At 40.5% G+C, this 15,414-nt stretch overlaps 1 protein-coding gene across 11 annotated transcripts in view; it reads left to right on the top strand.

The window, feature by feature from the left end:
• ZNF521 (zinc finger protein 521) overlaps window positions 1-15,414 on the top strand; it is a 229,754-nt gene that overhangs the window by 197,807 nt on the left and 16,533 nt on the right. For all 11 annotated transcript variants that reach the window (XM_030266110.4, XM_030266100.4, XM_072924580.1 and 8 more), the window contains 2 exons: window positions 2,581-2,712; window positions 5,397-5,512. In XM_030266110.4, coding sequence (XP_030121970.1) covers window positions 2,581-2,712; window positions 5,397-5,512 — 248 coding nt within the window. The remainder of the gene's footprint in view (window positions 1-2,580; window positions 2,713-5,396; window positions 5,513-15,414) is intronic.

Below are 15,414 nucleotides of genomic sequence, written 5' to 3'. Positions count from 1 at the left end.
ATGTGTCCTCTCTCAGCAGTAGCAAAGGCAGAACACACTGGAAGACTTTGTCAGTGATGGTGGAAGAAGCCACATCCCAGGCAACTCTTGATAATCCACTAAAATTTTCCCTGCTAATGAAGTAGTTAGCATATATTTGATAAATATTTTAGATTTTTTTAGATTAAGAGTTATAAAAGGTGTTACCTACAAGATGAGAAAGTGTTACCCACCCTTAACCTTCCCTGAAAGTCTTTTGCAAAGGATTTTATCAGCTTTTGTTCCTGACGACCAGTGTATGTGGCTGGGTGGGACGTGTACCCAGTAGCCTGTGCTCTGTTGGCACCATATTCCAGTCTCTCCAGAGAGGCCATGGTGTTCAAAGCGACTGAGATTGACCTGAACCTTTGCATGAGGTTGTGTTGACAGCTGTCCTCAGTGGATCCAGCTATAAACTGGTGCCTGGTCAGGCAGGCTGGGAGTCAAGTTCTTCTATCTCATGTAGGTAATAGAGACAGGCACTTCAGCAGCAACAGTCTGTGGGCAGGGGATTGCCAGGACCACCAACATTTTTCAGCTAACACTCAGAGCAGGCCTTCCATTTCACACCCTCTAAAAGCTGTGCAGCATGTAGAGGTATGTGACGATGCTGAACAACAGAGAGTCTCTGGGCAGGTGCAAAGGAGAGCCCTTTATTACAAAAACCAGGCCTTTTAAAGCAGTTAGCCCATTACCAGTTTTAAGGCACAACAAGCCCAAGTCAACCAACCACCGTACATCACAATGTGGACACGCAGCAGTCACACAGCACGTCTCTCATGTCTCTCACATCTCTCACATCCCTCTACCCCTATTCCATCTGAGTCAGTCTCCTATAGCTCTCTTCTACTTAGCCTAAGAAGCAGGCCTGAGCCATGATTGTACAAGGGTAACAAGGCACTTATTTTCTAAGGCTTTACCTATATGCAACAGAGGTAGTCAGGAACATTGATCCTTTCAGTAAGGATTGGGTAGAAAAGGAAAGGAAGTTTGCAGTTTGCTGTGTCTGTATGGGAGTGATGTAATATTGTGTAAACCTTTGTCTTTGTTGGGTTTCATCAGTCCCTTTTCATTGTGAAGAGCTCTGACACCTCGTAGAAACCACACAGTGGTAACTTTCAGCAGTCCCACCTGCAGAATGGCCACCACTGCCTGGCTTAGCTCATGCTGTCTAATTCCCCTGCTTTGGCTAGAGATGCCATGACTTATGCAAAGGCTAAATTTAGCTTTTGGACTAACAAGAAGTGAAAGCTGGGGGCTACCACTGACATTTTTTTCAATTCTTATAATCACTAAGCGTCATTTGGGTCAGGAATGTGCCCCCAATCAGCCACAGAAGCACCACGTTGTGCTGTCTTTACGCCAGTGGAAAGGATTGTCGTATGGGATGCAAAACATTGTCTGTGCTCCCAGTGTCCTTCGCAAATGCCTGTCACCAGGGTCACTCATGGTCACTGCAGGCAGCGCTGTGTCCAGCAGGAGGTTGGCAGCCTGGCATTTAGATGTTCAGCATGGGCAGGGCGCTCCCCTCAATCGCCCCTTCCCAACCGAGAAATGGCAGGGAGCTGTGCCAGTCACCAAGCACTCCATTCCCGCTTGTTTTTTAATAATCAGATACAGTATTTACCTGCGAGATCAATGCTACTCGTGTAGCACACCGGTGACATACAGAAGGACCTTTTCTAAGCGGCGCTGTGGGAATTGAGGCCTCTGCAGCAGGGCTGGAAGCCACTTCTTACCTAGCAACTGTTTCTAAGTAGGACAGCCGCTGACTGCCCTCATGGCGGAGTGGATGACTCCTGCAGCACCCTCAGGAAGGGAACCTGGTGCCAGGCACCAGCCGGCCTTGGAGGACAATGGGAGGAAGCAGAGGAACAAGTGGCGGGGAGCGGGAAGGGTTTTAAAGCCACAGGACCTGGACGGGAAAGCTGCGTCAGAAGGCGCATGGGGACTTCTCTGGGCTGTTCGGAGGAGAAATGCAAATAAAGAGGGGAAAAAATCCAGGATTGTCAGAAAGGGAGGTTTGAAATCCTGCAGCTTGCAAAAGGTTTCATGTATGCCCACAGGACTGGGAACATTCAGTAGGAGTGATGTGAGGGTATAAACTACCCACCCTTCTCACACTGGTTACAAGAACCTCCACCTCAGCCAGAGTGCCAAAAACAGCATTCACAGCTCTTACCCGTGGTAGACAGGATGATGTGTGATCAGCATTAAATTCCTCACGTGCTGTTTTGCAAATGTACTTGGTCGTGACTGAGTGGCTCTGCTCAGAAATGATGTTTCAGGTCATAGTCATAATTTCCTACTGAAGGCTAATGCTCTGCATTCCTGCATAGTGCTAATTATAACTGGAAAATCTGTGCTTTTAATGCCCAGTCAAGCTTTGGATATTCTGAAACATTCTGGGTAAGAGAACACTTCAGCAATTGTAGGCGCTGAGGGGCATCCAGTTTCCTGAGCTTAGGAAAACAAAAAGCTGCTCCAGTTCACGGATTGTGTTGGACTTTCTCTTTGTAACATCTGTGATGAATTTCAATTTTCTTCTGATTTCTCCTGCAGATGAAGGACTGAACCATGAATGCAAACTCTGCAATCAGACATTCGACTCTCCTGCCAAACTTCAGTGCCACCTGATAGAGCACAGCTTTGAAGGCATGGGGGGCACCTTCAAATGTCCGGTGTGCTTTACAGGTAGGAGCCCATCACTGCTTGTCCCAGCCATGCCCTTAGCTTGACCTTGCAGAACTCCCTGAAAAAATGTGTTGTGTGCTGGCTTTAGGTCAGCTTTAGGAGGGAACATTACATTTTGCTCATTAATAATATTGATTAGAAATCGTTTAGAAAGCTGAGCTCCTTGGAAGGTCAGTCATCCATCTGTAAGAAGTACATTTCAAGCTCTTCTATCGGAAGTTTGAGTTCTTTATAATTACAGAAGTGATAGTCTGTTACCTTCCACGGTATCATGTTCATTACTTCTATGTTTCAAACCTGCCAAGGTTAAAACTGTCCATAAATTTGTGCTTTAAAGCTACAGATGCTTCATCTAAACCCATAAAGCTCACAGCAGAATTTCCCAGGCATAGCCTATGCAGCAGCATTCTCCTCTGATGGGCTAAGAAAGCCCACATGCATGTGTTTGTTGGCTTGTGGTGAGAAGAAACACCCTTGTAACGTGCTTTAGAAAGCAAACCATGCTGTCTTGCCACAAGTCAAGCTCTGCTCTCCCCTGACACAAGTCCAAGTGTGGAATAATCCTCCCCGAGTCAGTGCTGTTATTCAGTAGTAAAACCCAAGTGAGAAAATAACTTGACCCAGTAGGGCTAAGCACTGCAGTGTTTGGGCCATAATGAAGAACAGAAAAATGCTGTTGTTGGAAATAAAAACACATTAAAAGGATGCCTACTGAGTTGTTGTGAGCTTTTTTAAGGACTTCCTAATAGAACATTTCATAAAATGATAACCTAAAACATGAGTGTTACTATGTAGCTTGCATTCCCAATTTTGCTTTAAAAGATGAAAATCAAAGATAATCACAAACATGACAAAACACACTTTGGGTATTCACACATCAATGGCATGCTAATTCTGGAAGCCATTCAAGGTTTCTGTTTTCCATTAATGGAAGAGAAGGAGTTTCATTGATAAGCAAATAAACCCTTGAATACCTTCATTTTACTCCTCTTTGTTTGGCAGTTCCACGCCCAGTGAAACCTAGGCAAGTGCCACCAAGGAAAATTAAATTTGAATTTTTCATCTTTCAGATACAGTGGCTGGTGATGATTATTACCTCTCTGTGTTCAGGTTTCGCACATTTCTGTGGGTTATAAAATTTAAAAAATACATAGTTCCTCTTCACTGCACAGCTTGTCTGAGCATGGGTAGTAGCACCACAAACAATTTGTCTGAAAAGTGTCTGTCTTCAATAATTCTTTCAGTTAGGCATTCCGTCAAGTTTTTAGTTTTACTATTTATTCTACCAGTTTTTTTCCTGGTTTTTGTTTACACATTATGGTGTGATCTTTTTGTCGGTGTAATGTCATGGATCTTCTGTTTCCATGTTTGGGGTGTTGTAAATGCAACATAAAAACTTGCATATGTAAAGAGTACCCACTGAGGGTTCTCCATGTGACCAAGATGCCTGATAAAACTAATCCTTCCATTTCTGAGCCAGTAGCCTTGTGAAATTTGTTAAAGAGTATGGAGATAAGTCGATTCCAATCTGTGTGAAATACTTCTTGCTTTTTGCTGATGGGGTAAATAGACAGTGAGCACTAATCACAAACAATGATGCTTTATTAGCAATATGCCATTAAATTACTTCAGCACATCTTGCTAGAATATTCACAAGAAGTAAAAATCACCAATATAAGTTTTATATGGAAAATGGAATCTGATCTTTTTTTTCCCAGGGTAATGAGAAATGTGATTAAAATGTATGACTCAGAAGAACAATATTCTGATGTTTTTTGTTGCCTTGCAATTAGAATAATTTTAATGATTAGGAGTGGAGTCAAAGTCAAATGCCAGCATCTTTAATAAATCCTTTCCCTGCCTATACAGATTAATATTGTAGATGCAAACTTTTTTTAGGTCACAGTGCACCAGGCATCCATCAGAAGTCAGTGCTGCCAACCCAAACACTGCCTCTGGCATATACAATTTAATTATTAATAGTATGTCTCCTAGGTAAACTGTTACACAGTCTTAGGGCCTTGTTTTGTAGTCATTAAAATTGAACATGTTTATATTATTGAAACCCTTGCATTCAGTGTGTAGGCAGAGTTGATCTTAAAGTATCCAAAGAGAATTTACCTGCAGTTCTGTTTCACATTTATAGACATTGCCCCAGTATAGCTGTGGGATATAATTTTTAACATTAACACATTTAAATACAGAGCTGTTTGTTAGCTTTAACTTTAGGTACACAGAGTAAACATGACTTTGGCATCTGTGCTTTTCAAACCTGTTGGTTGCCAGGAAATAAGTTTTGTGTGTGTTCAATCAAAGTGCAGTAAGGATGAAATAATTCTGAACAGGAAATAGCATTCTCAGATACTTCATGGTTGAAATCTTCATTGGTTATCCTGACAGGGACTTTTCTTTCTTCTTTTTTTTTTTTTTCTTGGTCAGTTGTTGGGTTTTTTCCTTACACCAGGGATTGGTTTAAATTCATTTGTTTTAGAAGAAACCTCACACTTTGTAGATGAAAGACATTCATTGGTATGCATTATAGCAACAGCGTAAGGTGAAATCTGAATTCACTTGCCTAACTTTATGTCCTGGAATTGCTCTATTTTACTGGGAGATTGTTTATAAAAAACTCTTCACTTACAATATGAAATAATGAAAAGCTTGTTCTTTGTCTAATATTTCAGTGTTTGTCCAAGCAAACAAGTTGCAGCAGCATATTTTCTCAGCCCATGGACAAGAGGACAAGATCTATGACTGCACACAGTGTCCACAGAAGTTCTTCTTCCAAACAGAGCTGCAGGTACAACACTTGTTACCTGAGGGTTATAAACGCATTACGTATTTGATAGCTGAGTTCAAAGCTGTACTTGCCATGACCTCCTCTGATACTTGGTTATTATCAGGATGGGAATTAGAGAAGGTCAAGAGAAATTGCAGGTGATTCAACCCATGCTGCTTCAAAAAGATGCTGCCAGAAAGCCACCTGGTACAGAACTGAATTCCAGGATTCTTGCACTGTAGGTTGTTGCAGCTCAAGGTATTCTCTAGGAGAAAGAAATGGGCATCCTATTTTTCTGCTTGATAGTCATAAAACATTTAGTAAACCAGTGAAATGGGAAATAAATGTATTCTTTTGTCTTTAAATGTGAAAAGCTATGCACTGAAGTAGGAATATAGTGGTGGCAGAGAGGGGAAGTAGACAATTTCTCTTTTGACTTGATAGAGAATAAAAATAGGGTCAAATGAATGTCTTTGTGGGCTGTTCTCAGATTTGTTATGATACTGTTTGTTAATGGTAAACAAAAGGAGAGAGGAAAGAAAGAAAAGAAAGAAAAGAAAGAAAAGAAAGAAAAAGAAAGAAAGAAAAAGAAAGAAAGAAAAAGAAAGAAAGAAAGAAAGAAAGAAAGAAAGAAAGAAAGAAAGAAAGAAAGAAAGAAAGAAAGAAAGAAAGAAAGAAAGAAAGAAAGAAAGAAAGAAAGAAAGAAAGAAAGAAAGAAAGAAAGAAAGAAAGAAAGAAAGAAAGAAAGAAAGAAAGGGAGGGAGGGAGGAAGAAAGAGAGGGAGGGAGGAAGGAAGGAAGGAAGGAAGGAAGGAAGGAAGGAAGGAAGGAAGGAAGGAAGGAAGGAAGGAAGGAAGGAAGGAAGGAAGGAAGGAAGGAAGGAAGGAAGGAAGGAAGGAAGGAAGGAAGGAAGGAAGGAAGGAAGGAAGGAAGGAAGGAAGGAAGGAAGGAAGGAAGGAAGGAAGGAAGGAAGGAAGGAAGGAAGGAAGGAAGGAAGGAAGGAAGGAAGGAAGGAAGGAAGGAAGGAAGGAAGGAAGGAAGGAAGGAAGGAAGGAAGGAAGGAGCAGGAATGCAAAAGACAGTTATGAAAAGAAAGGAACAAGAACACAAAGTAAAAATTACTTTTAACTGTAGAATTAGGACTGGATTTTGAAAAGTGGAATAGATAACTGAATTATGAAGATGCAAAGCATACAGAGTGTAATTATGATGTGTACAATCACCTAACAAGTCTATCCCATCTAAAATACACTTTCATTTCAAACTACATGGGCTCCTAAGCAACTGCCTTCTTTTTGTTTTTTTGGTTGTAGTAAACAAACAACATGTTTTTCCACTCAAAATTTATTCCTGCCCAACACTAAGAAAAAGATTTTGCTCTTTCCATCTAAGCCTCATTCACTGAAACTTCAACATAACTGAAGCACCTAGTGAAGGGCACAAATGGGCATCACTACAGAAACTGCTCTACATAGGCTAGATGACAATGTGTTGGTGGTTGCATGCTGGAGAAGGCTCTTACTAGACCCCATCTTCGCATCCTTTGTGACAGCCTCCCTCTGTCTTACCTATACTTGCAAAAAGGAAGAGGTATTCATTTACTTAGACACTTAATTAATTATGTTTATTATTATTTTAATTAACTTGGATAGCCCCACCTCAGTGGAGAATGCATTATGTTTTAAAAAAATGCATTGCACTCATGCCATTTGCATTTATTTGTTGGCATCACTGTCTTTCTGCGCTTACCTCCATTTACCTACTCAGGGTGGTGGAAGGGCAGCAAAGCAATCAGGCAGAGCAATAGGTACTGAGCTTTAGGATATGATTTTGCTGAAAATGCATTGATCTCCAGCCCACTATCATTTAAAACCTATACAAGGAGGCATTGCTTTGTTCAGGCTATCCACCACCAAAAGCAGTGGAATCTTTGGCAACTGTCCTCCAGGTTATGCTTTTCTGTCCTTTCATATTGCCTTGGTTTGTGTTGAGGCTTGCAGCATAGCTGTATGTTTATTCTATCAAGAGCAGTTCCATACTTTTTAAATTAAGTGTACATCTAACGTTCTTCTCCCATGCACAGGACACGCTGATCATGTCAGATTAGAAGGTAGGGTCAGCATTCCATGGTTGTAGGGTGGAAACATGAAAAAAGTAGAGCAGGGCAGATGCAATATCATGGAAGTCCTATCCACATGTATGGTTCAGCTGATAATTAAAGGGAATTAATTCAAGTGTACAGAAAATATATGCATTACAATGCTGCTTAATTTGGTGTTTGGCCCAGTGTAATTCTTCACTTAGCATTTTTGGGCTCCTGTTCAGAAAGAGTAGCCTACAGGGACCTAAGAATCCCCTCATCTCACTTTCTCAATACAAAAACCAAGTAGGACTCCCTTTAGAAGTTCCCATTATTTCACTCCAGATGCTTGCTAAGTATGCAACACAGTCCCACAGGACTGCATTCCGGTGAGAACAGAGAACAAATGCCCAGTCCTGAAAATCAAACCTTCAATGTATTGCTCAACCTTCAAGTTGAAATAATGAAATTTTACAGGAATTTGCTCTTTGTTTTAAGATCCTTTTGACACTTCCTTTGTGCTCCATACACTGTCTTTAAATGCCTTTGTGCTCAATAGCTACAGAAACAGCTTTAAACTTTTTTGGATACTACCTGCATATGGAGGAAGCAAATGGAAACCTTCTGTAACAGTTAGAAGTTTATGCTTTAAGAGTGTTTCAAGTTGTGATTTTTTGTACTTACTTACAAGTCTATATGGCACATTTATACTTCTGAAATGGAGTTGAAAAAGTGTTTCCTTAAAAGCGTTTATTTTTTAGAATAGAAAGCTTTTAATAAGACATGCTTAACACAATGAGGGCTCTTCTGAAACAGGCTTGTACAAATAAGGAAGCTGAAAGGTAGATGCATTTATAGGGTGCCTAGATTTCCCCCAAAAGATTAAAATCTTCTAATTGACCTGGACCATTCAGTTCTCTATAGAGGATGGATATAACTAAAACAATGTTCTCCCTTTCATTATCCATAATACAGATTTTTTTTAATTGATAAGGAAGTAAATAAACTTATCACTATTTTATTATTGAATTTTCATTAATGATAAAGGAAATTGTACCTATTAAGACTTTTTTTCCTGCCCACATTCTCTTTCCAGTGCCTGCTCCTTTTTGCCTTAGTCTTATTGGACATAGGCTTAGATGTTTGCTCTGATGTTTGTACTTCTCTTGTCTCTGATCAGGAGTAACCATTTCTTTCCTATTTCCAGTGCTAGTATTAATTCCACAGAATCAGAATTATTTGGGTTGGAAGGGACATTAAAGATCATCGTCCCAACCCCCTGCTATGGGCAGGGACAGCTTCCACAAGACCAGGTTGTTCAAAGCCCCATCCAACCTGGCCAGAGACACAACATATTGCAGTGTTTCAGGGGAGGAATGAGGTACCCTTGTGGGGTGTTACCCAAAGTGAATGAATTAATTCACTTTAGTTCTATGCAGATGTTGCTGGTCAGTGAGATGCTGATATCCAATAGAACTGATGAGTAATTGTACATTTTTTCCAGTGTTTTATCAGTGATGATATTTAATTTTCAATATGATGCTAGCCAAGATTACATTATCTCAGCACCATTTTGCCCAATACAAAAATGAAAACTTTTTTTGGTGAATTAGGACATTTCCTTAACTTCTTGTGACTAATAATTAGTTGCCCCTGGGGTAGTTAAGTGTCCCCACTTTAGAAACATGAAAACTAGGGCAAGAAATAATTGGATCAGCAGTTGCTTCTCATCCTGTTCAAAAGGGACCTGGCCTCAGTGATTCACGCCCTTGCTGCTTCCCATCTGGACTCGATCAGCACAGAATACCTGGGCATGGAGCCATCAGCCTGTAGGATGTTCCAGCTAATACAGAGAGCTGCAGCACTGGCCTTCAGTAGCAAAGGAGACCAGGAGCATATTCAATCAGCTCTCTTGCTGTCTATACTGCCTTCCTACATGTTTGTCCAGTTGTGGTCTAAGACTCAGTCCTTAATTTTCTTGGTGGACTGGCTCAAGCACATCTCAGAGATGACCTGGGAGGTTCTTCCCATTTGGAAACAATGTGGTAGTTAACGAAGTTCTGCTTTGTGAGCAGTTCTATCAACGAGCTGGACATTTTTCCTCAGAAGCTAGAACTTCCTCACAGACTGGCCCGTGAGAGCGTGGAACAAATTTCCACAGCAGTTAAGTATCACAACAGATGTCCTCAACTTAGGCTTTTAAGGGCAGGATGCACCTACTTGTGCCAAAGGCTCCCTTCTCTCATACAAACATATACCTGTATGTAGATTTCTAAACCTTCCCCAAAATCCCAACCCACAGCAACAGAACTCTACCAAAACAAAATACACAGCTCCTTCCCCAGGGAAGGGATGAAAGAAAGAATGAAGCACTCATAGCAGATGTTACTCATGTAGCTTCAAACAGCAGGAGAACATTCTTAGCTCCCAGTACAAGCCACTGAAACAAAGCAGGACAGAGGTAGTATAGAAGAATCTGTGGAAGTTTTATGTAGGTTAATGTGAGTTCTTCTCTGAATTTCCAGTTTTACCATTTTCTTGCTACACGGTTAGCACTGTTGAAACTATTCCTCTAGTTTCCTCCTCACTTCTTTAAGGGTTAAACTTTCCAAAGATCTCAGTTTTGAAAAATGCTCCCAAAAACTCAACATTTTAAAACAGCCTTTAAAATACCCTTGACCTGAGCTGGAGCAGAACTAAGCAAGCTCTAGGCTATTTCAAGAACTAAAGGCTTGACTGAGACCTTTAGTGGAGACAGTGGCAGAGCTGGGATTCAAACACTATGTTCCCTCATTTGGGGGTCAGCTAGAGAAAACTGCTAATTAACCTGGGCTGGGGTTGTCTCCTTGTGGCAGAGGCCTTCTGGGGCTAGCTGGGAAAGAGGTTGGTGTAGGAATAGCATCAGCCATAGCAGCAGCAGCACAGCTATCTCCATCTTAGGATTGTGTTGTAAAGGCCCCTCCAGTAGTTGAGTCTGTGTACCATGTAGGTCCCAACAGCATGGGAGACTGTGAATAATTTATGCTCTTTGCACAAAACTTTTAAACCTGCAGGATGTTTTCTCCACAAAGAAAATGCCTCAAAACATTTTTTTAAGTGAAATTGGAGATTAGTTTTGGCATTTCTAGGTCCCCAAGCTCTTAGGGTGAGGAGTGGAACATAGATGCTGGCTTTCTAGGCCCCAAAGGCCAGGAGCCAGCAGGGAATAACTTTGTCAGCTCTTCTTAAAAAGAAGCCTACCTGGAATCCAATTAACAGTCAAAGCTTTAGGCCAGCATTTTCGAACTCAGTGGCCTATTTCTGAGAGGGTGCTGAGCACCTCCAGCTGCAGATAAGGACAGGGCAAGATGCTGGTGCTGAGTACATCAGGAAATCAGGTCAAAAATGCCTGAAGTTAGGAACCTTGATAAAAGCATAGGTGTTGAGCAGCCATAGCCTCATTTAAAGTTTCAACAAAATACTTTTGATGCCTAAATACAGGCACACATTCATTAATGTAGGCCCTAGTCCTTAGCAGGCAGTCAGGTTGCTTTTCTCAGAACAAAGGCCTGAGTCAGAAGAGCTGGATTCATTTGTGAGGTCAGGTATTAACTTACTCCACATCACCATGAATGGTCTCCATCTTGTGTGTGAGGATGATGATAATAATATGTGTTCCAGAGATCCTAGGATTGTAATTAATGTTTGTGTATTAGGGAACTAAGCTGAGCTGCATGCTTTGCAAGTTTGCTTTTTTTCCTGAGCCCTTACTGTTCATTCTGTTTCAGATCGACATGTGTGCACCAGTATGTGCATAATCTTTCAATGTCTTTCAAGATTTAAAAAATTCAGACTTGTGTTCTTGAGATTTAAGACTTTTTCCCCCTAGAAGGGAGAATTATTTTCTTTGCAAATTTTCTCAAAAAGGCAATCAAGAGAAGTAAGGTGGAGGCACTCATGCATTACCTCTTTAAGGACATACATTCTAAGTGTTTTCCCTGCAAGTCTTTTGCTTCAATGACAAACAAAGTTTAAATACAAAAAGAAATTCTTTGAATTCCCTTCCAGTGCCCCTTCCCTCCTGGGGACTGAGGGGTGTTATGGCCACATTAGGTTTTCATGCAGTAATTCTTTTCTAAATAAGAAATTTCCAGGTTTGGAGCTTGTGAGTTCACCAGCCTTTGATTGGCCTATTCAAATGTAAACATTCCCTGTGGGTACTTCATTAGTTCATGAATATTTATAGCATATTGCAAAGCCCACCAAGCCCAAAGAGCCAGAATTTTTCAGGGACCATTTTGATTTCAATAAATAGTGCATGTCAAAGATGAGCTTAATACTAATGTGTCTTATTTGTCTCCACATACTTAATATACGAGTAACTCTACATACATAGTCAGCCTGTGAAATTTTCTATAATGTTTCCTGTAAATAAGGAGGAAACAATGTGTTTACAACATCCCTTATACATTCTCTGTGAGGACATTCCTTAAATTTCTAGAGCAATTGAATCACAATTATGGTTTTTTTTCAGATGCTTGAGTAATATTATTTATGAAAATACAGAATTAATTGACAAAGTACAGCACTTAAAGTGATGGATATTACATTTAAATACATATTTTAATCTTGAAAAGAAATTCAGACTTGAGGAACAATAAAATGGTAAAGAACTGAAAACTAAATATACTGTCCTGGATGACACTCACAAAGTACCTATTCAAAAATAAGCAAAAATTTATATTCCTTCTTTTTCTAGGGGACAGAGTCATATCAAAGAGCATGTGTGTTTGAATATATATCCCTGTTTTGCCTACTTCTTCCTATTTATATGCTTGTATGGCAGAATTCTTTCTGTAAAATCTAAGTACCTATTAAAAAAAAATAACCCATGCATCTGTTCTCCAAATTGACTCATATGGTCTATATTAAATAGATTCTGCCAAATCAGGTAATATAGTACAGTTTGTAATCCTTATGACTGCAAATCCTTATGACATGCAGAAATGTTAAATGGAATTCTTGGTTTCCAGGCTGAAAGCAGCAAATGCCCCTGAAACGTATCAGTGATGTTACATGTCAACATTAAAATCATAATTTCTGAGGTTTTTTAGCAAATAGAACAGTGAGGTGTGCAAGATTTCAGCCTAAAGAAGCAAATCAAAAGTTGCTGCAGAAAGAAAAAGGCACAGAAAGGCAGAAAAAGAAGGGAACAAAAAGCAGAGGAGTAGAAGAGAAGCAGAAAGGAGATTGTGGGACAAAGAAAGAAACAAGACCAAAATAAAAGTGCATAGGAAAGCAAACATTTTTTCTTCTGAGTGATGCTGGTAATAATGATAAGGCACTAGTAAAAATAAATCATGGTAATAATAAGGGAAAGTTCAGTTATTACATAAAGGCCAGTTTCTACCCTCAGTCCTTACAGAAACCTCAGCAAACATCAGAGAGTCCTGTCATAGACTGAGGGCAGGGAAAGCAGTAAATGTATTCCCTGACCCACAGATAATCATTAGAAATGGAATTCTGCCCTTTGCAGAAAATGAGGTTTTATCATCTGTGCCCTGAATGTTTCAGCCTACACCTTGCCATTAGTCAGATCAGTTGGCACATACACCTGGAGTAAGCAGAAGAAATAAGCACTCTGTTTGCATGTGAATAATTTCCCTGGTAGATCAGTTCAGTTCTGTTAATTGTCCATCCATTAATTTCTTGCTAATGTAGTTGATATCGATGACTGATTTTCTGTGCTAAACAGGAAGCACCACTTCTTCATTCTAGGACACATTCCTTCCTACAACTGCCCTGCTGTTAGCTACCAGTAGCTGCCATTATATTATCTTTCATCTGGCCCAGAGCTGACAACAGATGGCCATCTCCGGGACTGCCATCAGTGTGACTTTATGAAGCATCCAGCTATGGTGTATTGAGGAGCTTCATGGCCAGTTCTGCAAATCTGATTTCCCTTCCCCCTACCCCGCTGCTGGCCCCCCTCACTCCATCTCCATGAATAAGCTCCTTATTCCTGGCTCCACTCTCCACTGGTCCTGTCATTTCCCAATGAGTGGTGGCACACGGTGATCACTGGACTTTGCAGCTTGAGGTCTGCCCCCACTTCCCTCCGCAGCGCTGGCACAAGATTGTTGTTGCTCCCAGCATCCTCATTCCTCCATGTTTTTGGAGTACCAAAGCATAGGCACAGGGGTTTGGTAGAAGCAAAACTGCTACCTCTTAAGATCAGTGGTTCAAACCCTACCTTCTTCCACGTCAGAGCACCTCCTCAAGCTTCAGAGTTTTTATTTTTTTTAAGTTCTACAAGACATGCTGCCAAACCAGCATTGAATATATTAAGTGTGAAATAAGCTAAAATATTGATCAGAGACCTAAAGTGGGGAAAAGTGTAAAATTCACAAGCATCCTGATTCCATTGATATGTTAGATCACTTGGAAAAGCTCTTTCAGCTGTGTGGCTGCTGTGTGTTTAGGAGAAAGATATATTGTTTGCTCTTGACAGAGTTTTCTAAAGCAAGGTACCTCGAGAGCCAACCCATATTTTAGAAGAAATTCACATTTGTGTCCTTTATTGTGATATTTGCAGCAAGTCTATAGCTAGTGAGAGTCTCTGCCCTCAAGCTATAAAGGAGTAAGGCTCCATTGTTAGAGAGAGAGCAGCCTTCTGTGAAGGTCTGAGATGTGGTAGGCAAGATGAATACTGCTTAAAAGCAATGCTTGCCATGCTGTCATTTAGAACAGAAACACTGAGGATTTAAACAAAAGTGAAAGGCACGGTAAATGAATCCTTTAAAACTGGTCAAATTTTCAGCTGCCAAAAATAACAAGTTTTCTCCATTGATAGGTTCATTGAGTAGGAGGAAAGCTGGGAGGGGATGAATTCCCCTAGGGAGGAGGTGCAGATAGTTTGGGAAAACAAGGTGTGGTCAGTGATTCATAAAGAGACACTCCAGTAAACAGCAAACTTGGCACAAAGGTAGTGCTTTTTTTTCCCCTGCATTTTGCTCTTTTTTTTCCTCTTTACTTTTTTTTGGTCTTTTTTTGGGTTTTTTTTTTGTTTGTTTGTTTGGTTTGTTTTTTGTGGTTTTTTTTTTTTTTGCTTTTTTTTTTTGCCTAGAAGTGTATGTCGTAAAAAATGTGTATGTCCCCCACCCAGAAGGAACAGCTTTTAGGTTTAGCATTTCTACCTGTTATTGGAGATGATTTTACCATGCGTTGATCAATCTAAGGCGTTAACATTTTGGGTGGGAAGAGCAGAATTTTGCAGGCTCTTGTGATTTTTTAGGTTTTTTTAAGTTGAGCTTCTTTTCTGTTCAAAGCTGAAATTGAGTGTCCTCCACCCTGTTAACAAAGGAAAAGAGAAAGAGATGATTCAGTTCTCATGAACCAATATTGCTGAGTTACACACATTTCTACATGCAGCTTTAGTTGTTTTTCTGTGTTGTTACAGTCTTATTTTGCAGGAGAATTTCTAGGCACAGTCACGGATCACGGGTGTGTAAGTTTGCTCGGGGATACGCCGTGTCAGTGAATACTCTGCCTCTCCCAACATTTCCTGTGTGTAGATGTGTGCTGTGTAAGATAAAGAACCTGTGATATTGTTAAATATTAGTGGTGCATTTTGCTTGGCTTTGCATTTGTAAAGGTGAAAGGTGATTGTGCAGGAAAATGGAACAGTATATTTGCTGTGAGACAGGCACTAAGAACTCACTCCCATGCTCAGTTATAATTCATGACTGTACTGGTGGGAAGCCCTTATCCCTCTGTGGAGTTAATGCATCTCTACTGTAACCTGCTGAGAGCACCCTGTGTCCCCTCCCACCATCTGTGCATTCACCGGCATGCTCCCTCTCTCC

The sequence above is a fragment of the Taeniopygia guttata genome, chromosome 2 (assembly GCF_048771995.1).
Source record: "Taeniopygia guttata chromosome 2, bTaeGut7.mat, whole genome shotgun sequence".
Taxonomy (NCBI): domain Eukaryota; kingdom Metazoa; phylum Chordata; class Aves; order Passeriformes; family Estrildidae; genus Taeniopygia; species Taeniopygia guttata.
This window is presented reverse-complemented; position numbering and strand designations above follow the sequence as displayed.